At 47.7% G+C, this 25,860-nt stretch overlaps 1 protein-coding gene across 1 annotated transcript; it reads left to right on the top strand.

Annotated features, from left to right (window-relative positions):
* Nucleotides 1-1,985: 1,985 nt before the first annotated feature.
* Nucleotides 1,986-25,860, top strand: Suclg1 (succinate-CoA ligase GDP/ADP-forming subunit alpha). The gene is made up of 9 exons (XM_051202935.1): nt 1,986-2,126; nt 6,635-6,738; nt 10,773-10,889; nt 12,750-12,962; nt 13,162-13,219; nt 17,810-17,893; nt 19,454-19,605; nt 24,149-24,337; nt 25,637-25,860. Exons 1-9 carry the CDS (start codon nt 2,030-2,032, stop codon nt 25,661-25,663), a joined length of 1,041 nt encoding a protein of 346 aa, XP_051058892.1. The 5' UTR covers nt 1,986-2,029; the 3' UTR covers nt 25,664-25,860.

Here is a 25,860-nt window from a genome sequence, read left to right as displayed (position 1 = left end):
CTTTGCAAAGGGCCTGTAGGTCCTGCTGGGGTAGGACTGGAGAAAGGCTAACAGTTAAACTCTTAGGTATTTCATCAAGGTCCTCCCTTAGGGGAACCTGGCAGTCCCTTCATTCAAGGGGCTGCAAACAGGCTCAACGTTGGAAATGAGTTCACTGGCCAAGATTCCATTGTAAACTTTTTTTTTTTTTTCATTTGAGAATTTTTCCATTCATAGAGATCAAACAAAAATGCAGTCGGCTTACCTATTTCATGGCTGGAAACACCATGATTGACCAGCCAGTTCCAAAGGGCCATACAAGTCACACCATCATAAAAATTGCTTTGCCTATACTGTCCCTTATGTGTTAGGCCATTATGGACATTGCTTTGTCTATTCTGCCCATTACAATCACCACCTTATCTTCAGCAATTCGGTTACACCACCTGGCCCCTGCCCCTCTGGGCGCCAACTAAACTATGGGATGGAAATTTTATCCTGGTCTCATTGAGAAAACCTGAATCCCAAGGGCAGATCTAGAATATGAATCCACATATGATTCCAATACTCGATCTGTGTTTAGAGTGTGAAGTTACTGTCTAGTGTAATGTACCCCCTCCCAACTATGAGCGACTGTGAGAATCGAGGTGTGGCATAGTTCCTCCAAGGGATTGAGACAGCTTTAGGCCCATCACATATGGTGGAGTCAACAAACAATGTGTACACACTATTTTCCTGTTTAGTGTGGGCGTGTGAGGAATTGCTCTAGATGCCAGGGATACATCAAGTGCACAAAATAAAGTAAAATCCCTGTCTTCATGGAAATTCAAATTTATTAAAATCAAGGTCCCACCCCTAGATGAAGAGCCACAATGGTTGGTCAATGGCTGCTGAGAAAGGGAAACTTTTGTTTTTTCCCAGGGATAAAGCTCCTGCTTGGTTGTCTAATCCCAGGTGGTCAGCCCTGGACACATATGCGTATCAGCAGTGCTAAATGGCCTCAGTAGATCCACGTAGGTACCTACACATACAGGTGTATCGATAATGATTAATGAGGTCATGAATTTGTGAGGGGTGATACTGGAGTAATTACAGGGTCGGGGCAGGATCAGAGTGATACAGATGTAGTTCTCATACATGATGTTCTCAAAACATAAAAATCAGTGATTTTACTATATATGTATATATATGTATATATATATACACACACACAAATATATATAATGCATATTTTGTAATATACATTGTTAACAATATATTGTTAAAAAACTAAATTTTTAATTATTAAGTAAAGGCTCAGTGAAAATTTTGCTCTTTAAAACTAGTCTTCATGTTGAACTTATTTATTTGGAAAGCACTGATAATATTTAACAAGGAAGAAGCTTGTAGACAGTAGAGACTGGTACAAATTACGGCATCCTAAGTGAGCTAGAATACCTTTATTGATGATAAGGAATCTCAGGAACCTGGTTTCAGACAAGAAACAGCTAACCCCATGTTTTGGCTCCAGGACTCATAGCGGTTTTTCAAAAGGGGAGGGAATTCGGTCCCTATCGCCAGGGGTAAGTTTTCGGATCCTTACAAGAAAGGCATGGGAGGTACTGTCTTCTCTGTCGCAGCCGAGGAAAGCCAAGCTGTAGGGCCACGGTCTGGGACACGGCTTTGAGGCTGGCGCCTCCCCGCGCCGGTTTCGTTCGCTGTGCCCACGCCAGAGTTAAAGTCTCGCTCTACCGCTTCCCTTTCCGCCTGCTCGAAGGAAAAAAAATACATTTCCCACAACACCGCGCGCCGACCGGGCCTCGCAAGGCGTGACTGCAACATTGCCGGCATGCTTATGGTTACTCAAACCCACATTTCGAGAAGACCCGAGCTCTTCTTATCTACTTTTCAAACAGTATTCTTCTTCTTTTTCTTTCCCACCGGTGCTATCACTGCCTGACTACAGACTCTGAGGAGAGCAATCCATCCATTCAGGCGACTGCCCTGGACGCCTTCCTCCGCGAGCGTAGGTCCATGCTAGGCCCCGGGGGCCTGGGAGTGTCATTGGTGGATGACCGCAGCGCTTGCTGCTGCAGCTGCCCCTGCGACCATGGTCTCCGGCAGCTGCGGCCTCGTAGCCGCCCGCCTGCTGTCGCGCACCTTCCTCCGTGAGTCGTGCCGGGGCTCCCTTCCTCCAGGCTCCCGCAGGCCCCGGGGATCCACGCCCCGAGCCCTGGCTCAGGCTGCGACCGGGCTCTTCCAGGCGGCCCCGGGGGGGGGGCGAGGGAGCCACTGGTGCAGACCCCAGGGTCAGCCGAGGGGGCTTTGCCCGATGTGGAGGTGGCTCTGTCGAGGCCAGAGTCGGGGGGCGGGCGTCCTGCAGTCCCGGGGACATGTTCGAGCCCCACGGTGACGAGCGGCGGGGTGGAGGTGGCGTCTGGGCTGGCCCTCACTTGGAGCCAAGGGTGAAGAAGAGGTCCAGGATGAACTCCGCTGGGACAGTGCGTGCCAGGGTCGAGCAGGCTAGACCTGTGCCGAAGGGTCCTGCACCTAGAGCTAACCGTTCCGTGGTGTGGCAGGGCCAACGGAAAGGCGGTTCCAGCAACCAGAGTCCGCACGACCCCGTGGGCGCTGAGGGTAGAAGCTGAGGGTGGCCAGGCGCTTTCGCCGATAATGTAATTCGCCGATAATGTGTTTTTACTAGTAATGGCTAGGAGCTACGAACACCCCAGCTTCTGAGAACTAGTCTCCCAGGGTTGCTGCTGTTTCAGTAATGCTGACTCTTGAATACTGTTGCGGCGTCCAAAGTCTCTGTGTTAGATATGCTGAGACAACCTTGGAGGCAGTCGTTTGTGATTGCAGTTTCGCTGATGCATTCACGCTTGCATATTAGTCCTTTTTAAAGAATAACTTCTCACTGGGTGTGGTGGCCCACACCTGTAATCCCCACTCCGGAGGCAGAGGCAGGTGGATCTTTGTGCGTTTGAGAATGAGTTCCAAGACAGTCAGAGCTGTTACACAGAGAAACCCGGTCTAGAAAACAAAACAAAAACAAACAAACCAATTAAAAAAAAAAAAAAAAAAAAAAAAAAGAACTCTCAAGTAATGTTTCCAATCGCATGAAAATAGAACCATATGGCAATGAATGTGAGACAGTGTGGTTAGTCAAATGCAGCATTGGCCTGCCTGTTACCAACAGGAGGGGTGGTTGCTAATTAAACTTGTGGTGAACGATTGGTTGTCAGATACATCCACATTCAAGAGATGTTAAAAGGCGACAAGTGATCTCTTTTCATTGTGCACAGTAAGCCAGCAGACGTTCAGGTGACTGTTTCCCCCCATTATTTCTTGTTACACATCGTTTCTGTTTCTTGCATCAAACAGTGAGCGAGTCTCTGTTCCTTCTCGAGTATCCTAAAAGTGTTCAAGGATGAGTGTGGGCTCAGTGCTTCATTGCACCATCGTTTGAGGACAAAGGCTTTGCCAAATAGGAAAGAGTTGAGTTTATTTGGGGGAAAGTTTTCTGGAACTCTTCTTTCTTGAACTATTGAAAGGAGACTTGAATGTCTTGTGGATAGAGGGAAGAAAGGGATTAGTTCAGTAATTGCTGTGGTCGGGAGAGTTTGGACATTGGTGTGTTGGGTATGGGCCTAATCCAGCTTAATTGGAGTCGTTTGTGGAAGACCAGATGTACCCTTTAGTCGGTTTGATGGTAATGCCCAGCAAAGAGGGGCTCGCCTACAGGCCAGTGTCTTACTCTGCTGAGGTCTTGCTGGTCTAAGGCCCTACCTAAAAGAGCCCAGCCTCCATCCAGAAGGTCTGCTGTCTTAGTACAAGTGTCTCCAGAAGGAGAATGTCTAGGTGATCTGGCTCCTTAAGTTTATTTCTCAGCAAAACCTGGTACTCCTCATCCCATAGGGTTGCCCTAAAGGGCTTTCTTCTGGACTCCTAAGCTTGAAACCCTAAAATCTACTTAGCTTTCCATTGCTAGAGTCATCTTGGATCTGAGTCATGTTATTAAAGCTCTGAAGGAGTCTAAGAGCTAAACTAGAGTGTTTCTGTATTAGTACTAAGGTATGAATGACTGTGTTTAGTGGCTAAACACCTCTAAGTCAGCAGACCTCAGAATCCTTTCACACCAGCCATGCTTATTCTAAGCCACTGCGGTGGTCACACTGCAAGCTGCTGCCGCCCCTCCTTCCTCCCCTCCTCCTCTGCCTCCCCCCCACCTTTTCCTTCTTCTTCCAGAAAGTCACAAGTTACTTGCGCTCTTAGGTTAAAATAACTAGAGATGATAAGGAATCCCACTCTTGTCCTTAAATTTTAGCCAATGGCACATTAGGTGTTGAAGTCCCAAGTTTTGCAATGCTGACTTTAAAAAAAAAAAAAAAAAGGCAAACAGTTTTAGCTTCTACTGGGCCCTGGTGAAGGACAATTTAGAAATTGCTAAGCTACCCACTATCCCTCACTTTTATTGCTTGTGAAAGAAGGGGAGGAATCCTGTTGTTGCAGGGAGGGTGGGTACATGGAAACAGAATAATTTCTGATGAGAATGTGTAGGAATTTTATTAGCATCATGAGGCTGAAATGAAGTTTTAAAAGAAAGTTCAAGTGTGGTAGGGTCTTTTAAAACGTCAGTCAGGGGTTTCTGGAAATTACATTTTTTTTTTCAGAATGGTTAATAAGAGCAGTTATTATTTTGATCCTTGCAATTACGGTATTTTGATGCCAGATAGTAAATCTTACAGTCCAGTTAGTTCTACTGTTTTGTTTGGTAAATGAAGAGACAGACCCAGAAAAGTTCCCGGGTAGTCTGAGGAACCCTGAAACCCAGGTCTCATGTTGTGGGTGTCTTTTCACTAATGTGTGCCTTGGGAAGCTTGAACCTCCTTGTTGGAAGCAGGGATTTTGGCACTCTGGTCATCTGCTTACAGGGGCTGCGTGCCTTCCTCATGCCTGCCAAGTTACACAGGCTTGTTTGTAGACTCAGAGAAGTATCTGCAAGTGTGTGGAGACCAGCAGAGCATGAACACTAGCCCAGGCCTGTTTGGTTTCTGTGAGTGATCTCAGCTGGTCCTGGGAACAGCACCAAGGCTACGTTGGCCAGTGCTAGAGCCTCTATGGAGAGCTAGAGCTCTCACCATCGTTATAATCATGGCCACCTTCAGGCCTTCCTGCTGGCCTGCTGTATACTTCAGCCTGCTCGTTTTCTCTGTCAGTCAGTTCCCTATCACTGCAAGCTGCTCTGCCACTGTCGTCAGTTGTATTTCTGGCTTCAATCAGTACAGATGATCTGAGTCCCTTCCCTGGCTCCTGCTGCACAGAGCACTAGGGCCCAGCCTCTCAGTCCTTGAGTCCCTGTTGTGGGACTCAAGCTAAGGTGCTTGGCTGTTCCCTGGGCCAGGACTTGACTGCATCATGCCTTCACTGTCCCTTGTTCAGCATAGTCTGGTCCAGGGGTGCAGCAGTGCGTGTACATTGCAGTGTAGCTATCTGTCCATCAGAGCAGCTGTCTGTCTGGCTGTTGTGTACATGTGGTGTAGCTATCTGTGTACAAGAGGTACAGCTGTCTGTACATCAGTGCAGTTGTCTGTGTACACGCAGTGCAGCTATTGCGCACACACGGTGTGGCTGTCTGGACACACACTACATGCCATGTAGCTGTCTGTGTACATGCAGCTCTCTTCTTTCCCAGAGGGCCAGGCTGAAATCGGGGCCTCCCTCTCCCCTACAGGACTGGCTCTCCAGACACACCTCCTAGTGGGCGCCTCTGCAGTTTTGCCCCTGAGGTCTGAAGATTAGGAAGCATGAAGGTGTGTGGGGGTAGGCTTTGAGAAGTAGCTGAGGAGATAGATTTGTTCTGGAGCCGCCATTCATGGGCTGCTCCGAGTTACGTAGAAGGCCTGCTGCTTTGCAGAGGTAGGGATGAGCCATAGAGAAGACAGGCTAAGAGGCTCTGTGAGGGGCTAGAAGGCGACTCATAGTTGTGAGCCATGAGCCTCTCTTTGCTCTTTGCACTGCATTTTGAAATAGGAGTGGGTTAAGTACCTACTTAAATGTTCTCAGTGTCCCTTGAGGGGGGTTGCCAAACTGACTTAGGCATGTGGCTTTTGTTTCATATTTCTCTTTTCATCTTGAGAACTCACTTTATTTTCTCTGTTTAATATGTGAGCTTTTGAATCCTACATCACAAGGGATCAAGCTAAGTGATCTTGGGTTGTATTTTGGGCAGATTTGTCCCACGACTTAGCATTTCCTGCATGGCTCTGACCAAGGAATAGGTAGCTCTTATGGTCCGAAAGTCTGCCTCCTCCCTCGCCTGGTGTTCACAGGCGCCATGGCTGCCGCCGGAGTAGGCGCTGCACGTAGTAAACATTAGAAGGAATGGTTTCAGTGTATAATTCAGACCCTTACGTTTGAATCTCAGGTTCCTCAAGGAACGGGAATTACACATTTCAGCTTTTCTTTCTCAGTTCAGAAAGTGCTGGACAATTGGGCGTCTTGTTCACAAGAAACTGGCTCCTGTGTTTGCTTTTCCAGAGTGTGTCTCAGCCAAGAATGGCCACAGCATTGCTCTTATGTTAGATTTCTCTTGTTAAAAACTGGGACCTTAAATTAATTCATGGTTCCAAACTGTGGGAAAGTTATAATGTGTCATTCTTTCTTTACCTCTCAGTGCAGCAGCATGGGATACGGCATGGATCGTACGCAGCTTCTCGGAAACATCTCTACATTGATAAAAACACCAAGGTTATTTGCCAGGGTTTCACTGGCAAGCAGGTATGTGCATCCACGTTTTAATGTATTAAGTGCAGACTAAAGATGTAAAAGATTATTTTCGACTCTTAATAATACAAAAATAGTACTGTGTGATTGGCTCAGGGCTGTGCGTTAGCAGGAAGGCAGGAGGTGTCATAATCCCCTCAGATGGCGATTGTGTTTAAACTTAGCAGAGTAGTGCACAGAAACGGCAGTGTCGGGGGCCCCCTGTCTTTCATCACGTGCAGGGCTCCTAGTTTTCCTCCAGCCCTGCGAGAGACGACTGTTCCTTTGAGTACTAGGTAAGTAGATTATAAAGGAAAGCCTGTGTTATACGTGCACTCCACACCTGGTATGGAGAAATGCACAAATACAGAGGCTCCCGGACAGTGTGGGCAGATGAACCCGCTGGTGGCTTGCCCATTGGGCACTCCCTCTTGGGCAGACTTGCTCTTAAGTACTTGAATTGGTTTTCATTCTTTTCTGTTCACACGTTCTCCCTCTCCCTACTTCTGTCATAGAGCTTGCTAAGTTGAAATGTACCTACGACTTGAGTCTGCATTAAAACCACCCTGACTCTCCTTTCCCATTTTCCAACCACTCTGCTCACCAGGAACCCTCTGTTAAGTTGGCATGTGTCCTTCCAGATGAAAAATACAGGTACCCCAGTTTTCTTTCTGAGAAATGAGATGGTAAACTTGAGTATTTCCTTCTCAGTTTAGAAACAGCTATGTAGTTGTCAGTGAAGAGATGGCTCTGGAGCGGCCAGGGTTGGCGTTTGCTCTTCTGATTTATTCCTGTGGTCTGTATCTCTCTGTTTTTAAAGTTTATGTTTCATTTTACATACCAATCCCCTCCCTCTCCTTCACCTCTCCCCTCTCCTGCCTCCCCCCCCCTTCCAATCCCTCATCCACTCCTCAGTGGGGGTAAGGCCTTCCTTGGGGAGTCTGCAAAGCCTGGCATATCAGTTTGAGGCAGGACCAAGCTCTGTATGTACCAGTTTAAGGCAGGACCAAGCTCTGTATGTCTCATTTTAAAAACACATGTACAAGTATTTTGTATTTATATAATGCATCTTTTGCAGCATTTGTACTGTAGAACTGTTCTAACACAATGTAATTTATAAAAGTAGATGCAGGCACAATCTCATAGACCAGATTGCCAAGCTTTAATCTGGAGGGTGATAGCCAGCCAGATGTTACAGATATCATGTCTACATACAGATACCCTCAGAAGTAAGATCTATACATCCTGAGGGAAGGAAGTGCGATCTGTCACCTTCTTTCCAAGTACAGTCTAGTTTTGTGTATGATATATTAGTATATAATCAAATTCTTGAGGAAGTTTATTATGCTGTTTATTTTTCTTGAATTTTATATGCCATTCTTGTGACACTTTAACTTCTGGATCTTCTTCCTAAGAGCTGTGGTTTCATATGTAAGCCCTATTTGGGGTTGACTCTGCTTCTTAAATTAGGTAATGATTTGTTCATGCCTTTGAACACAGGGTTGGCTGGCATCACTCCCTCCCTCCCTCCCTTCTTTTTTTGAGACAGAGCCTCACTTTATAGTCCTGGCTGGCTTGGAACTCACTGATATCAGCTGGCTTAGAACTCATGGAGTTCTGACTACCTGTGCCTCCTGAGTGTTGGTTTGGGATCTTTCCACTTCCCTTGTGTTTGCATTTGTAGTAATTGTGACTCTAATGGTCTCAGGTTTTTTTTTTTTTTTTTTTTTTTTTTTTTTTTTGAGTGAATATTGAGCTAAGTGCCACAGAAGCTTGTAGTTTGTCATGTTTAGTTCCTTCCTCAGTGCTAACCTTATTCATGTAAACAAGGAATGTTTGTATGTTAGAACGGATTCTAGCCATGTGCGTTTCCAGTGGATGCCGTAGGATTCTTTGCTGGCTCTTATGAGTTGCAGAAATTGTTCCTGTGGCTGGTGACCACATGAAAACTGAAAAAGCTGATTTTGCACAGGAACATTGCCTTTAGTTAGTAACAGTAGAACTAAAACGGTGGATTCACTTTTACTTAACTGGAAGTTATAGTCTAGGCCGATGTTTCTCGGACTTAGGAGAAAATGATCTGTGAGGGTGTTGGTTTTGACTCTCTGACCTGATGTGAAACATAGTAAACGTACAGTAGTGTAACACTGTTGTGCTTGCAAACATTTTGATTTTTACGGTAGCATTTTGTTGTTCCTCTTGCTTTTGGGGTCTTCTGCATTTCCGTCTGTCTTGCTCATTTTTCACTTAAGGTCAGTTGGTCTGTGGACCATGCTGGAGTAGCACTGTTTAAAGAGAGTGCAGAGCACTGACGTGTGGCTCCTTCTAAAACTCCACCACTAGCTTCAAACTAGTTGCTTAATTTGCTTAGGGCTGAGTTTGCTAGTGGCTTAAAGCCTCAATTCTTATGCATTAAATGGTTAAGAACGTAAGAGGTTGACTCAGCACTTTAGGTCCCTGTCACGTAGACCTTTCACTGTTGATTGGTCACTCTTGAGGGTCTGCTGTATGTAAAGTGTTGAATTAGGTACCATATTGCGATAAGTACAATAGGCAGTAATCACTGTCTTCATGGAATGTACCTCTCTGCTGAGACGAAGAAATGTATCCAGACAGTCCGTGACTAGATTTGTGTGGCGCTAGACAGTATGGTCACTATAGAGGAACAAACCAGGGAACGGGAAAGGGTGTGTTTGTTAGCGTGGAGTTGTATGGCCATCATGGGGGAGAAGAAATTCATATCAGGTGGTCAGGGAAGGCTTGCTGTGCTGTCTGAGTCAAGATCCAAAGGAGATGTGTGAGCGAATCATGGAGATACCTCGGGGTGTGTTTTATTCAGGGGCACAGCGAGTCCTTGTGGCAGGCACGTGTAGCTGCAGTCAGATACTCAAGGCCGTAAATGAGGGCTGGCAGTGTGGGCTCTGCAGTGAGGACACATGATGTGTTGACTTCCATGGTTAATGACCTAGAAAGAGATGGAAGGACTTTTGTCAAGTTTTATAGGCTAACTCATGGTGCTGTGGGGAATAGATTCAAAGCGAGCAAGGGAAACATTACTAGGATATGAGGTGACGTCAGCCAGCACAGTTCCCGGGAAAGGTAGGGGAGAGGCTGGCTGTTTTGAGGATACAGTGGTGAGATTTGCTGAGTTCAGGGTTTAAGAGGGAGAAGGATCTAGTGTGCCGTCTTACTTTAGTCTGAATGTTTGTGGGAGTGGCGTCGTCATTGACAGATGGAGCAGACCGAGAGGAGGGTAATCAGAGTGAGTTTGAGGCCTGGTCAGAGATGCCCACCAGCTCTGTAGGTAGAGATGGTAGGCAGCAAATGAGTGTGACACCAGGCAGAGGTCTTGGCTAATTGTGTGAGGAGTGTGGATGCCAAGGGCCACCTGTAGATTCTGCTTGCTGCCTTGGTAAGGGTGGCATCACAAAAGGCATGGACTGAGATGGAGAAGAGAAGAGGCGACAGGTCTGAATGTTAGCGGGAAAGTGTGTGTGTGTGTGTGTGTGGGTGGTGGTGGGTGGTGGTGAATTAGATTAAACCACATTGTGCTTTTGCGCTCTGTCTCTCTGTATGTATGTACATATGTATGTGTACATACATAGTACATATATGTGTTAATAACATATGTTAATATATATGTATATATATACATATCATATACATATATATATATATTAAAGTGAAAAGGCCAGGGTCGAACAAATGTAATGATCGATCATGAGTTTGCAGTTGGGCGAAGTGGGGCGCGCGAGGAGACGAGGGAAAATGAATGGAATGGTCTTTTAAGCAAACAGCGGTGTTTTCAGAGGGAGGCAATCACAGCAGGAACTAGGGAAAGGCTTTCAGTGGCTCTCAGCTTTGCAGAAAGAACCCAGTTTTCTCCAGTGTTGACAGCAGGGCTCTCTAAGTGGGCGAGAGGGCTGGGCTCAGGCTGTTGCCTGGGAGCACTTAACGCGTTTGGTTTTCTTTTCCCAAGGTGCTGAGGTGGCCTTTGCTTCTCAGCTGCCTTCTGCCTTTTTCATGGCTCTTGTCTTCTTTCCTCACAGGGCACCTTTCACAGCCAGCAGGCCTTGGATTACGGCACAAAACTCGTGGGAGGAACCACGCCAGGGAAGGGCGGCAAGACACACCTGGGCTTGCCCGTGTTTAATACTGTGAAGGAAGTAAGTAATGGCTTCTGAGTGTGTGGGCAAAGACAGACGCTCTGTGGGTAGAGAGAGACTTAAATTGCGTGCCTTTTGGGAGAGTCACTTGCCATTTGGTTGTCCTAGAGAAACTGGGATTGTGGTAAAACCCAGTACATGGTTTTTGCTGAAGCTATGCACCACAGGCCATTTTTCTTTCTCCCTGACCAGAGCCCTTCTCCCGAGGAATCTCTTTCCTACTGTGAGTCTTCGTGCTTGTGAGCCACTGAGTTTGATTGGAGTAGCTCGCCTGAGCCTGGACTGAATGCTACCTGTTGGAGCAAGGGTACCTTATCAGTGGCTACAGCACTGAAGAGAACGACTTCCTGCAACAAACTTTTAACTGCTGTTAGGCCTGCGGGGAGGGGTGAGCTCTCATGGGCCCCCACCCCACCCCCACCCCCAGGCTTCAGCATCTGCATCTGTAGCCTGGGATGCTCTGGTTCAGGAGTACCCTGCAGCCTGAGGTTTTCCTGTGCAGAGCCTTCACAGGACTGCTGGGGAGCGGCTGCTGCTCTGCAGTCAGAGCTCTGTAGCCTCTGTGGCTATGGGGTTCCATCAGAGAAGGAAGCATGGGCACACAGAGAGGTGGATGGGTGGCTCACGCCTTTAATCCCAGCAGAGGCAGCTGGGTCTCTGTGAGTTGAGGCCAGACTGATCTATAAAGTGAGTTCCAGGACAGCCAGGGCTCCACACAGAAACCCTGTCTCAGAAAGACAGAAACAAAACTAAACCAAAGTAAAGTGATGAGTAGGAGAGAGCTTATGTGCCAAGGCCACATAGAGAGGACAGTGGTCAGAGTGACACCTGTTAACCTAACGCTTATTTAACCCACATCCTTACTCTTTGCCCGTGTGTGTCTCTGCACTTGGCTCCATTTGCTGATTTCTGGTAAGAATGTATAAAGTAAAATGTCAGGTACGAGCACTTCACTTAGGCGACGGAGCAGTGGCCCAGTGGTGACGCTGAGAGCACTTGCTTCTCTTCTAGAAGACCCCCATGTGGTCCCTTTCCAGCACTCACGCTGGCACTAACGACTGCCAGTAGCTCAGGCTACAGACACACACACACCACACACACACACACACACCACACACACACACACCACACACACACACACCACACATACACCACACACACACTCACACCACACAATACACTACACACACACCACACACACACACCACACACACACCACACACACACCACACATACACCACACACACACACACACACACACCACACACACACCACACACACACACACACACACACACACCACACACACACACCACACACACACACACACACACACACACACACACACACCACACACCACACACACACCACACACCACACACCACACACACACACACACACACACACACACACACACACACACACACGTGCGCGCGCACCTACTTTCACTCTTTGTTGATAATATATACCATAGATTTAAAGTAGATGCGTGAAAGCCACGTTGTGAGCTCTGGGGTTGCCTGGCCTTCTAAGGAGGTGCAGAGTTCGAAGCTGCATAGGTGGCACTGGATCTTGTTAGCGAGCCTGGGGAGGAGCAGGGAAGCTGTTCAGGGCCCCAGGGAGGAGGGAACTCCAGGCAAAGCAGGCATTGTTCTCAGGGTTACTGTCCATTTATCCGGTAAGATGTACAGAACCTTTTAATTCACAGTGACATTCAGAGGGGACAGAAAAAAATCTGACTGCCATGGACCGCAGCATGGGGGAATGAGGAGAGCCTGCCATGACCCCTTCTAAAGGTTAATCCAATCAGGCTGTTGAATGTATTTTATTATGACTCAACCCATTGTGGTTAATGTTTCAGGCCAAAGAGAAAACGGGAGCGACAGCTTCTGTCATTTATGTACCTCCCCCTTTTGCTGCCGCTGCCATCAGTGAAGCAATTGACGCAGAGATCCCCCTGGTTGTGTGCATTACTGAAGGAATCCCACAGCAGGACATGGTGCGGGTCAGGCACAAGCTGACGCGCCAAGGACAGACGAGGCTGATTGGGCCGAACTGCCCTGGAGTCATCAATGTGAGTGTAAAATAGGAGCCTTCTGTGAAGCCATAGGGTTTTGAATCTGTTCAAGTGTGTGTGTGTGTGTGTGTGTTTGTGTGTGTGTGTGTGTGAGAGAGAGAGAGAGAGAGAGAGACAGAGACAGAGATAGAGACAGACTTTGGAGATAGAATTTTCTTTGGAACTTTTCTGAAAACTGCAATTTACTTTCCTCCAGCCTGGAGAATGCAAGATTGGCATCATGCCTGGCCATATTCACAAGAAAGGAAAAATAGGTGAGTAAATGTGTTACTTTCTGATAGATGCAAAAAATAAAAATTCCATCATCCAAACCCAAAACTCATGGGGAATTTGTGCCTGAATAAATGTGTGACTGTAATGAATGAAGTTCATTCCTGCAGTGAGTCAGTGATGTAACTGAAATAAAATGTGTCTATTTGAGAATTGGTTGTTGCATAAATAACCACTGGAGATCCGTGGAGGGGAGCAGTGATTCCTCCTCTGTTCAGACTCGGGGGTCTTCTGTGTCTTTGTGTCTGTGATTAATATCAGCTTCTCCATCACTAGCTTTATGCGGCTTTAACTGTTGTTTATCCATTTCTCAGAGGTCATTTGGGCTGTTTTCCGGTTTGAGCATTAGGAACAAGACTAAAATACGAGTCTTGTATGGATACACTTTAATTTCTGTTGGGCAAAGTTTACAGGAACACAAGCTGAGTGTGGTAGACTTTTAAAGAAGTTGCTAGATATCTCTAGGAGATGACTTTGCCATTTTATATTCTCATTAGTGGAGAGTCCCAGTTAACGCTGTGTTCCAATGTCACTGTCTTCAGTGAACTTGTCTGGGGGATGAAATGGGGTCACATTGGGTTTTATCCTGATGTCCCGAGGGCTGATGTTGAAGAGCAACTTCTCATGTTTTCACTCTTGATCTAGAGGGTGCGCCTGGAGGCCACACACAGAATCAGGAAGTGCAGTTGGCTTTTAGTTAACTCAGGTAGTGACTGCCCTTTCCTGTTGGTTGGGCCCCGCTTCACAGTCTTAGTTGGCTAGTCTGAAAAGAGCTGGCACACAGGGATTGAAGGAGGAAGGGGAGGACCACCATTCCAAGGAGGAGACGTTTATTGCATCAGGCCATCAGATTCCTACAGAGCTATGGGCCTGAAAACAAAGATTTTACTGGGCGAGGAGGATTAAAACATTCACATAAAAGTTTTTCAGGGTGGTAGAGATGAAAGGATTTTAATTCCTTGGCCTTAACACAAATTTTGTAGGATTTGATGGGAAAGACTCATATTTGACATTTCTTAGGAATCTCTCTTTTTTTCTTTAAGCATTATTTTCCTCAAACTCATGAGATGCCCTCTAAGAAATTAATCCTGAGATACGCTTTCATTAGTATGATTCAGAGTGCGCCACCTTCCTAGAGGTGATCCCTTGGCCTGGAGAGTTACCTGGCCCTGTTGGAGTGTTGGGTTGGCCTGGAGAGTTATCTGGCCCTGTTGGCGTGTTGGGTTGGCCTGGAGAGTTACCTGGCCCTGTTGGCGTGTTGGGTTGGCCTGGAGAGTTACCTGGCCCTGTTGGCGTGTTGGGTTGGCCTGGAGAGTTATCTGGCCCTGTTGGTGTGTTGGGTTGGCCTGGAGAGTTACCTGGCCCTCTTGGCGTGTTGGGTCTGTCTCCAGGCATCCCTTGACTGGAGGGGGTTTTCTCTTAGTGCTCTCACTGCAGCTTTGACATTCCCCCTCCCCAAAGAGGAACTAGAATCATTCAGGGACCAAATCAGACACAGAGCTCCTAAAACACTTCTGGCATCCCTGGCCTCTGGCAGGGGTGAAGCCACCAAATGTCCAAGCCCTTGCTGGGCTCACAGGATCCTCCATCTGTTGGACTCCTTGCTTTCCTTTGCTCCTAAGGTTGCTCTCTCAGTGATGAACTTGCAACCTGCTTTGCATGCTCTTTCGTAGATGTTACATTAGCTACAAGGCAGCATGATGTCTGTCCTATGTGGCTTCACACAAATTATAACTGCGGACACCAGGCGTTGTCATCTGGATGTGACGTAGCCTCTCCTCCGCCCACAGGCACAGGCTGTTGCTTGGCCTCCTTTTATCCCAGTTGAGTATTGCGTGGGCTGAGATCAGAGGGATCTGTGACTTCCCATGTTGGTAGGAACTTAAGACCTTTGGAAAACAACTTGTTAAAGTAGTTAATCCAAATTTAAAACACTAGTAGCCTTGTGACACTTTTACCCAGTTAGAAAAATAGCCGTTGGATGGCATCTTCTAAGGCAGTCAGATTTAATCATACCACAAGACTGTCTGTGTTTCTTCTACCAGACCTGACCCAAGGGTTCCCAGGTCTCTGAGGGAACTGAAAATAACCTAAGTTATTTTCCTGTCCCGAATTATCTTGTGCTCAGCCCCCTCTATTGAGGCTTCGTGCACCGAGTTTCATGTCAAAGGCAAGTCTCAACTTCTGACCACCAAAGTCTCCATGGCATTTCTTACCCTTGGCCCGTGCACAGAGTGGCCTTGACCCCTGAGGAATTTTCTTGGGCTCTCTCTGTATTGTCCAGACACTTCCATACCTGGATTCTTTTGCCAACTTGAAGAATGCCAGACCCCAGCACCTAAGAGCCACCAAGAAAGGATCTGGTAGGATGTGTTTCCTGTGTGTGTGTGTGTGTGTGTGTGTGTGTGTGGCACACCTTCAGGTGAGGTAGTTTCCTGAATTGAGCCCCCAAATTATTAGAGGTAAGTTTGGGGTCATGAAGAAACTGCCATTCCAACTGAAGGCAAACTTTACTCCTGATCAAGAGGGTGCACGTGGGAGGCACACTTGGGAAGAGCAAGCCAGGATCATTTTTCCGTTATTGTTTCTGTGTCCCATCTTGTTCTCATTGATATCACAAACTTCCTCCAAACGCCTTGGGAAATGGTGCAGTTACTTGGTTGGTTCCTTAAGGCAATGGCCAATCCACAGTGAGCTGTGCTAGTCTTGACTGTAGACTCTGCAGCCTACTATGAGCAAACTGCACTGTTTCTCTGTAGTAATAGTTGGGGGCGGTGTTCGTCTCTTCCTATGACCATAACTATTAATGCTAAATAAGAAGAGTTACCGTCATAGGGCATTGCTGATGGTGTAGTCTGCAGAATTACGTTAAACGTCACGAGTTTTGTTGATTACTCGCTTCTTTGAACTTGTCAGTCCTACTGCCAGCAGTGTTTAGGCTGATTGAGGGAGGCTGCAGGAGCTCAGTGGGGCCTGCCCTCACAGCCTGGTGCCTGTTGAAGGGGTGTTTATATTCTTTGGTCTGCTGCTAATACTTTGTATCAAGAGAGAACACAATAGTTACCCATAGGTCAGAGGCTGTTGAGTGTTGTCCTCACCAGCCCTGACCTCAAGAGGGAGGGGGGCCCACGTGCCCTCCTACTGTGCTGAATGGTGACCCATTCAGTGAAGAAAGTTGTTCCTAACCTGAAAATACTGAGGGTTACATTGTGGTATGTAAGACATAACTTCTCTCCACACCCCGCTCTAAGAGTTACAGGAAACAGAGACCGAGGAGACTGAGGGGAGCGGATCCCATCTCATCCCTGTTGGGGCAGTCCAGGAAGGACCTGTGAGGGAAAGCAGCACGCAAGCTTTCTGTGTGACTTTAGTGGGTAGCCGGCACGTTTGTGAGAGGTGGAGGTGAGGCACTCCATTTGAAGCCAAGTGGATGTGAGAAGATGGGGCAGATGAAGGATAATGGAGGAATGACTCAGTTCTTTAGAAGGAGGAGTTGGTAGGAAACACATTTAGGCCGGGGCTGTGGGAGGGAGTTGTGCTGGGCTAGGAGTTGGTGCAGAGTTCCCCACGAGGTGAGGCTTTGTCAGGGAACTGTGTGGAACTCATCTAGAAGAACAGCATGGTGGCGTGCTGGAGGCTTCCAGTTTGACTGTTAGATGCGGAGAATCTGCAGTCTTGTGTACCTGAGTCCATAGGGCAGAGCGGTGTGTTTGCATAGATCACATTTGTCATGCCCCTGAGTCTGTAGTGACAGCGGAGATTCAGCACCTAGCTGTTATTAGGAGGGTCATACTGTTAGGACAAAGTCTTACCCAAGGCAGGACAGCAAACCATGGACATACTAGAGCGGTCCAAGATTCAGAGTCAATGCTATGATGTGTTTTGTTTGGCGTTTGAAAAGTCTAATACTTTCTAACAACTAAAGTTAGTTAAGCTTGTGTTGACTAGGGACCCTTGCTGGTGTGTCTGCTGTTGTTGCATGCAGTGCTGCAGCACTAGCCGCCTCTGGGAAGTGCAGGGCAGCACAGGCAACCCTGGTGAGCTTGACCAGACCCTCGCCGCTGCCCTTCTCCCACAGACCTTGGATGGGAAGTTAGATGCTCTCACCACATGCTTGATGCAGTTAAATGGGAGACTAGCCCAATCCAGAGGGAGCTTGCCTGTATATTGTGTGGAAATTCTTAGAAAAATTGTGTGGGAGGGTGGATAATGTCGGTCAGTACGATTAGTGGTGTTTTTGTGGTTTAGTGACTGGGGTGCCTGAAGCCAGTCTGTCCCACTTCCCTAGGCAGGGTAGTGCCTACTCAGTTCATATTAATATTATCCTCCGTGGAGAGTCTCAGGAGAAGCTCTTTAACGGGTTTTGTTTCTTTTTCTTGGCATTGGTTTCATGGTCATAAAAGTACCCGAACTAATGAAATAATTCCTTTTTTGTCTTCATCATTTGAAGACACTGTTGATCTAAGTGGCAAAGCAAGACGTGAATTTTTATTTTCGGTCCTGTGTTACTTTCATTACCACCTGGCAGTCTCTCACCCACACGATCTGATAGCTTCCATTCTCTTCCTTTTAAGGTATTGTGTCCAGGTCTGGCACGCTGACTTACGAAGCAGTTCACCAAACAACCCAAGTTGGCCTGGGGCAGTCCTTGTGCATTGGTGAGTGCTTGGCCTTAGGGGTGTAGCGTCCTTGCTGAGCAAGGACAGTGACAAGGACTTATCAGGTGGTTTATAAGAGGCTTTGATACCATTCTTGTAAGAGGGTTAGGATCTCACGTTTACTTCCTGTACCTTTGAAGGTTTGATTTCTAGGTTAAGGAGTGCACATTGTAGGGCAGGTGACTGTGGGACAGGCATCGTGCCCAAAGCGCCACTAATTCATTTGCTGTGAAGAGATGGACCCTCACGTGGGCATTCTGTTATCACAGTTATGCTCTGGGTTTCATCGCTATTGAATTACTTGCCTCACTGTTTCTCTTCGGACAACCCCCGAGGCACCGCTGAGCTGAGGCTGAAATGTGTCCCTTACCGGGCAGAGAGCCACGGTTGAGGATGGCTACACGCCATCCTTCTCGGTGCCACACAGGGCTGTCAGACACTTTAAAAACAAACTCAGAGCAGGGTTTACACAAAAACTGCTTCCCCCCCAAAACTAGACATGTTTCTCAACTTCAAATCTTCAAATCCTCAGAATACCCTTAAAAACCTTTAAAAAAATGCCTTTTATTATTATACTCTAAATAAATAATTCAAACGGAAAACATGAATCAAGCCTTTCTATTGGCCAGACACAGGGTTAGGCAGGAGAGCGTTTGGTGCAGTGGAGACTAAGAACTGGCTTTGAAACACACTTGCCATTTCCGTCTTGAGGATCAGCTCTTCACTCGGGAACAGAGGGTGATGATAACGCCATTGCCATTTCACAGGCTGGGCCTTCGGCGGCTGCGGCTCTGATGCTTATGAAGCAGAGTACAGGACTTGATACCTGGTTGCCACCCAGTCAGTGCTGTTTCCTTCTCCCAGCTTCATTTCTTAGAGATGCTCTCAGTAGTTTAGTTAAAACTAAAACGCTGGCAGTTAGAGAGTAGGGGACATTTGCTTCACAGCTCTCACAGCTCTCACAGTCCTCAAATGCCATGTGCTCAGAGTAGAGCTGTGCACAGCGCCTGCAGATTCCCAGCGTGGGGTCTGCAGGGCCTGGAACCTTCCATCCTGTTGCTCACTGGCAGGGTGTCTTCAGACTCAGTTGTTTCTCTGCAGCACACTTGTCAAGAACTCCTCTGGGCAGAGAAATTTGTTCGTTGTTCAGTCTTTCCCTGTGGTGTATGGAATGCCCATAGCTCACTCTATCTGAGCAGTGTTTTCAAGTTTATTAAGTTCATGCTCAAAGAAGTATAATCAAAACAGGCGTTGAAAGACACGCCCCCCACATCCATTTGTTAAAGGCACACTTGTGAGTGTGGGATAGTTTTATGGGTTATCTAAAGAAGACTGGCTTTGTGAGGATGGGTAGCCCACCGCCATTTGTGCATGCACACTGTTGTAAATAGAAACAGATGCCACTCTGTGTCCTTTGAATGTTGACGAGTGCTGCCACATCTGAAAATATTAGAGAGAAAGGGTACGGAGAGTAAAGTGGACTTACAACAGTTTTTGACGGAAGTTCTATGGTTCACCCTTACATTTTTGACTAATACTGACACCCTTTGACCTCCTCAGGCATTGGAGGTGACCCATTTAACGGGACAAATTTTATTGATTGCCTTGAAGTCTTTCTGAATGATCCAGCCACAGAAGGCATCATATTGATTGGTGAAATTGGTGGTCATGCTGAAGAAAATGCGGCCGAATTCCTGAAGGAACACAATTCAGTAAGTTTGTGTTTGGAAGAATTCAGGACTCTGCTGACTGAACCTGGGGATTGCTTTAGAAATTATCTTTGCATTTTCATGATTAATTTCTCAAGAAAACATGAAAGCTATCTTTACATCTAAGCTTTCTATTCTATAACACTCAGAAAAGTCTAGATTCTGAGCTCATCTTTTCCCTGCTTGAACCCTCCTCCCCAGGCACCACCCCACATGCTAAGTGGAGAGAATTGGGGCCATGGGTCAAAGTTCACACCTGATGTGAAGCTTAAATCCAATGTCCCTTGTGTTCTTACTCTGAATTCCAAGGGCAATAAATGTCCTTTGCCTTTCTCCAGGTTGACCCTCTAGAGATCCTTTGTGTTATATCCCTTTTCTGTGATTTTTCCCTCCTGCGTAGCTTTAGTCTTTGCTTATAGGAAAGACTGAGCACCAGAGATCAGGTAGAAAAAAAGCTCTCTGTATCCTCCAGGGGAAGGCTTCACTGTTGGCTCTGCCTTAGAGTTAAATAAGTAAGGAGTAGAGTGTTGTATCAGCATGCTGTTTAGCTAAGGGAGCCAGGCTCCTCTGTTGGGATTTTGTAGGTGAGGGGTGGGTGGGGGAGGAGATGCCACAAAGCCAGAAGCAAGCCACTGTCCCAGCCCCACTGTGTCCGAGAGGGGAGCTGGGACTGGTGAGGTGGCTCGGGGGTTAAGAACACTTGTTGCCCTTGCAGAGGCCCTGGGGTAGGCGGGGTTCAGTTCCCCAGTCCCACATGGTGGCTCACAGCTATCTGTGAGTCCAGTTCTAGGGAATCTGGTGCCCTCTTCTGGCCTCCGTGGGTACAGGCACCTGACTTATTGAACATGCATACCTGCTGGCAAACACTGTACTCAATAAAGTGTTTAAAGAATAGAAAGAGGGGAGCTAACCCCCCTTCAGTACCTGTGGGAGAGAAAAGCCTGAGGAGTGAATGAATGAAATGCCAGAAGGGAAATGGTGAATGTGGTGGTGCCAGAGGAGCCAGGAATGCCTGCCACCTGCGGTATTCCTCCACTTAGTTGTGCCCTCAGGAGCTGGGAAGGCCTGTCGCGAGTGTCCCTGGCCTTCTGGCGATGCGAAGTTCTAACTTGGTTCGATGCGGTGCCGCTGTCCCCTCTCGTGCGTTCTGCCCTTCCTCCCCCACTCCCTACCACAGCACCCCACTCCCACAGTGCCCTTCCTGTTGAGAACGCCCCTTCATTGCTACTTTGGTCTTCTCGTTGGCACAGGCCTGCTGCAGCGTGGGAGGGTCATGGAGCCTGGCTGTCACAGTAACACGGGAAGCAGTCTCGGCGAACCGAGCTGCCGGTGCTCTCTTGATGTCCCCGAAGAGGTTCCCCCGGGCCTCCCCTTAGACCTCAGATTTCCTTTGTCTTCTGGATGCTTCTCGTAGTTGTCTCCTTATCCCTGTTTATTCCTGTGTCTGTCCTCCGCTGTGAGGGTGTCTAAGCGCTCCGATCCGTGGCGGGCACCTCAGTGCTGGCGTTTGCTTCTCTTACCCTCTGTCCACTCAGTGACAGGTCCAGATTCAGAGGTCTCACTCCAGTTCCCCGTGCCACTCTGCGTGTGAGTCGTCTTGCTCCCTCGGGCTGTCCTAGTCATGCTCTCCCTGATGTCTCTACTCCGCTCCAGCCACTGCTTTCTCCTAAGGCCATGCTGCCTTCTGTCCCTGGGTAAAACCACTCAGGGCTCCCACTGCACGTGCTAGGCTTTGGATGCGAAGCGTCCCTTTAAGATCACGCGAGCAGGCTTGGTCTCTAGGGGCTGCTAGCACTGTGGAGGTTCTGAAACTTAGGAGGACCCAGCTGGAGGGAGCAGGTCACTAGAGGCATTGTTTTGCCCTGTCCCCGTCTTCCTGTCTCTGCTTACTGGCTGCAGAGACATCAACTGAGCACGTTTCTCTGCCACACACACACCATAGTAGGGACGCATGCCTGGTATGGGGTAAACAAACCTTCTGAAACCATGGTGGAAACGAAGTCTCTCCTTTTAAATTGTCCGTGGAAGTGTGTCACACCGGTGAATGTCACTACAGGCTGCATTTGGCGCATGCTCTACTTCCTTGCCGATCCGATCCCTCTGCCCCCTCTTCAGATCCGGGCCCCTATGACGTACCAGCTTGCTACTTGGAGCTGTCAGGGTGCTGGTCTCCCCGACGGAGTTCATAGGAGCCCCTGATGGGCGCTGATAACTAAGCAGGGTGAATTGTTCGCTGTTGTCATAAGTTCAGAAAAGTTGGAAAGGTTAAGTAAAAACTGACTTTAGAAAAAAAGTCAGGTGTATGTTACACTGTCAAATCGTGTTAGTTCCCAACTCTGTCCTTAACCAGTTTACAGTGGAAAACATGCACATTTGTTTCACTTACTATTTCTGGTTGGGTTTTGCAGAGCTTGTTTGTATCTAACTTGTCTTTTTAGGTGAGAGCCTGATCTATATGTGGTTCAAGGTTAACCGTTTAAGACCAAGCGTTACATGGTGTGGAGTAAACCGTAAGCGGTGTCTGCTGAAGGACGGGAACGGTCATGGCTCTTCCCCACAGCCAGTCCTGAGGCTTTTCGTATTTCTCATCGCTCTGCCGTGGTTTCTAATCACACTTCCCTGCTTCTAATTCTGTTTCCCTGCACTTCAGGCGTCTCCACTGACTCTGGCGATGGCACAGCATAATCTTGTTTGGCATTCTGAGCTTGTGACCCTCTCCTAGTGCAGCAGTGTTGTCATTTCTGGGGCTGGTAGGGAACGGGTGGAGTAGAAGTTAATTCCACTCAAGTAGGAGATCCTCATGGTCTGCAGAGACCCGGGGATGGCTGATGACTTCAGCCTGTTCGTGTCCTCTCTCAGGCACTGTGGTGGTGCTGGACTCCGGGAGCCGAGGGAGGCTTTGATGTTCAGGGATCTCACAGCCAGTATGCTCTGAGTGTGTGACAGACGCGTGTAAGAGGCGTGTAAGACGCCTCAGGCCCGTCAGCCCCGGCATTGATTGTGGGATGTGGGAGGGGGCATCAGGAGGGAGAGGACAGTCACAGGTGAGCAGCCGCATGTGCACAGGAGAGTGGGAGCATTGCCAGCCAAGTGCAGAGGCCAGAGGTCAGGGTTCGCCTAGAGCAGGGAAGAGCAGTGGCCCGGAGCCGGAGCCGGAGCCGGAGCCGGAGCCGGAGCCGGAGGGCTAGCTCTAGGGATCTGTGGCTATACAGGTCATTTTTACTTAAGAATGTTCCTGGTGCCCCAGACTGACAGCTGGGAAACCAGCATTGGACTGACCCAGACCCCCTGAACGTGGGTTTCAGTTAGGAGGCCTGGGCAGTCTAAGGGACCTCAGACACTGGAACCAGGATGTATCCCTGGTGCAAGAAAGGACTTTGGGAGCACATTCCCCATGGAAGGATGCTCCCTTAACCTAGAGACAGGAAAGAGGGCCTAGTCCCTACTCCAAATGACTTGACAGATTTTGTTGACCCCTCCTGGAAGGCCTCACCCTCCCTATGGAGTGGGGGTGGGTGGGGGCGGGGGCGGGGGGGCATGGGAGGGAGGGAGGGAGAGGGAACTGGGATCGATATGTAAATAAGAAGGAAAAAAAAAAAGAATGTTCCTGGTGAAGTGAGAGACTAGCTTTATTAAATTGTGGCCCTTGAGCCGATTTGTGGCCACTGGGAGTGCCTTCTCTCAGCCGCTTCCAGGGGGCACTAACTTCACTTGGGAGAATGGCTGGTGGACGAGCTGGTTCACTCACAGGACTTGAGTGCCTGGCAGAGCGTCTCCCCGAGCACAGCAAGAAGGCTGCTGTGCTGCTTGTTGCTAATGACAACATTTGAGCCTTTTAGCAACGGTTTAGAACATGCTTTCCACCACCATGAGCTTAGGATGTTCTGCTTTCTGTAAAAGACTTTTCTGATGTGATTGATTCTGATACAGTGTGGCTGCTTGTGGATGCTGAATAGTGAAATTTGGAAGCATTTGGAAGATGTGCATATCCACACCCTCACACATAAAATATAAAACTGAGGTTTTTTAATAAAAATATAAAATTTTATAAAAACACAAAAATATTTGTGAATTCACTTAAAAATCAACTTTTTAAAATAGTGTCTAAAACATTTTAGTGAGGCAAGTGGCATTTCACAGGTAATTTCTGCAACTCTGATTGCTTAACTTAATGAATCATATCTGCTTCTGCAACTGACCTGTTGTGAAAGCTTATTTATCTGACGCGCAAGAAGAAATTCCAGCCTCAGATAGACAGATGGGAAAGAACAATGTGTTTTAACTGACTTTGGGATGCCTAAATACTCTCAGATACTACGCAGCCTCTGTTCAAAGGTCACATGTAATGCTGCGATCAGAAGCCTTCTGAAATCCTCTCCTCTGTCTTAGTGTCTGCATGGGTCTTTAATCCACAATGGTTTTATCGCAGAGAATACCTGTCGGGGTTGAGTGACAGGCTCTCCCTTCCCAAGCCACTTCCGGTTTACCAACGGTCACGGATTTCAGGTCCAGTTTGATTGTATTCAAAGTGTCCCTCTCTCTCCAGGGTCCAAACGCCAAGCCCGTAGTGTCGTTCATTGCTGGTATAACTGCCCCTCCTGGCAGAAGGATGGGCCACGCAGGGGCAATTATTGCAGGAGGAAAAGGTGGCGCTAAAGAGAAAATCTCTGCCCTTCAGAGTGCGGGCGTTGTTGTCAGCATGTCCCCTGCACAGCTGGGAACTACCATGCATAAGGTGAGTGCACAGCGGCCGTGTCCTCCTCTCCCCATAACCCAGTGTTCTGATGCCCGGATGCAGCGGGTCTCCACCAGCGAGTCTCCACCCCTTTCCCGGGCATCACCTAAGACCATCCTGCCTATCAGATATTTAAATTACAGTTCATAACAGTAGCAAAAGTACAATGATAAAGTAGCAACAAAACAACATTATGATGGGGGGGGGGTCACACAGCGTGAGGAACTGTATGGAAGGTTCACGGCATTAGGGAGGTTGAGAACCACTGCCTTAATTTTCCAAGCCAGGCCATGGTGACACACCTTTATTCCCAGTTTGACTTGGGAGGCAGAGGCAGGTGGCTCTCTGAGTTTGAGGCCAGTGCAGTCTGCAGAGTGAGCTCCAGGACATCCAAGGCTATGCAGAGAAACCTTGCTTGAATCCCCCCTCAAAAACAAAAGAATACTGATTTAAATCTAGACATCTGTTCTTTGTCAGTGACAAGACATGGTGTTCATGGAAGCATTTTGGAGGACACAGGTACCCTGATTTGCAGTCTGGAATGTGGAAGGGTTGTAGCTTTGTGTTTCATGTTTGGGCTTTTCCAGAAAATTGGGATGTAGCCACCATCCTAACTCCATACTTGTCTGTTCCTTAGAGAGGGCTGCAAGTAAGGAAGCGAACAGTAAAAAAGGTGCTGGGAGTTGGGCCCAGGAGGGTGGGCCTGTGCCGTGACCGGCTGTGCCTCGAATGGTTGTGTGGTGCTGTCCAGGTGCTGGCTGGTTAGAGGGGCTGCCTTTCAGCTGCCTCTGCTTTTCCTTCCTAATAGGATGTTGTAGTGCAAAACACACACCCTCAGCCTCTGCCTGCGGTGCTTCTCGGTGTCCTCTTGAATAGCACCACCACTCTTCCCTTTCTGGTTGGTTTGTTTCGGTTTTTTTTTTTTTTTTTTTTTTTTTTTTTTACTGTTTTCCTCTTTACTTTATGAGAGTTTTAACCTTGACGAAACAAAAAAGAAAGGTAGATAACAACTCAGTATGGCTTTTGTCTCTTAACAAAACCCTGTGTCTTACTTTGCTGAAAACAGGCATAAGTGATTTTCCTAGAAGGGAACAGTTATCAGAGAATTCAAATATTCCACTTTCCTGTGAAATTTGCCCTCATCTTAGGGATTCTAAGAGAGTTCGTGTTTGATCAAGTCTTTGCATATCTTGACTTCTAAACAGCATAACTCTGCAGAGGCGAGGTCCTAGCGTGGATACTTTGAAGGTCACTCTCCCATGAATGTAATGTGTGTCTTTCTTCTCTCTGTTTGTAAAGGAGTTTGAAAAGAGGAAGATGCTATGAAGGACACAACATGAAGTTCTTGAAGGCTGTGGAAGAACTCTCATCCACTGAGGGTCAGTCCAGAGTGTCAGCCCACACATCTGACACTGGCCTCTCAGTACATGGGAAGCCCAGGCAAATTTCAGAATGTCCTAAATTGAGCTATTTTCACTTACTGTGTAACGGAGACAGATAATAAATCTATCATTTGATTGGAA

This window comes from Phodopus roborovskii, unplaced genomic scaffold (genome assembly GCF_943737965.1).
Source record: "Phodopus roborovskii unplaced genomic scaffold, PHOROB, whole genome shotgun sequence".
Lineage (NCBI taxonomy): Eukaryota > Metazoa > Chordata > Mammalia > Rodentia > Cricetidae > Phodopus > Phodopus roborovskii.
This window is presented reverse-complemented; position numbering and strand designations above follow the sequence as displayed.

Excerpts from the sequence above, each read along its gene's own strand:
- Suclg1 (XM_051202935.1), top strand. The coding sequence starts at position 2,030 with ATGACCGCAGCGCTTGCTGCTGCAGCTGCCCCTGCGACCATGGTCTCC. Across the intron at positions 17,894-19,453 it reads GGGGCAGTCCTTGTGCATTG|GCATTGGAGGTGACCCATTT; the intron begins GTGAGTGCTTGG and ends TGACCTCCTCAG. Across the intron at positions 19,606-24,148 it reads TCCTGAAGGAACACAATTCA|GGTCCAAACGCCAAGCCCGT; the intron begins GTAAGTTTGTGT and ends CTCTCTCTCCAG.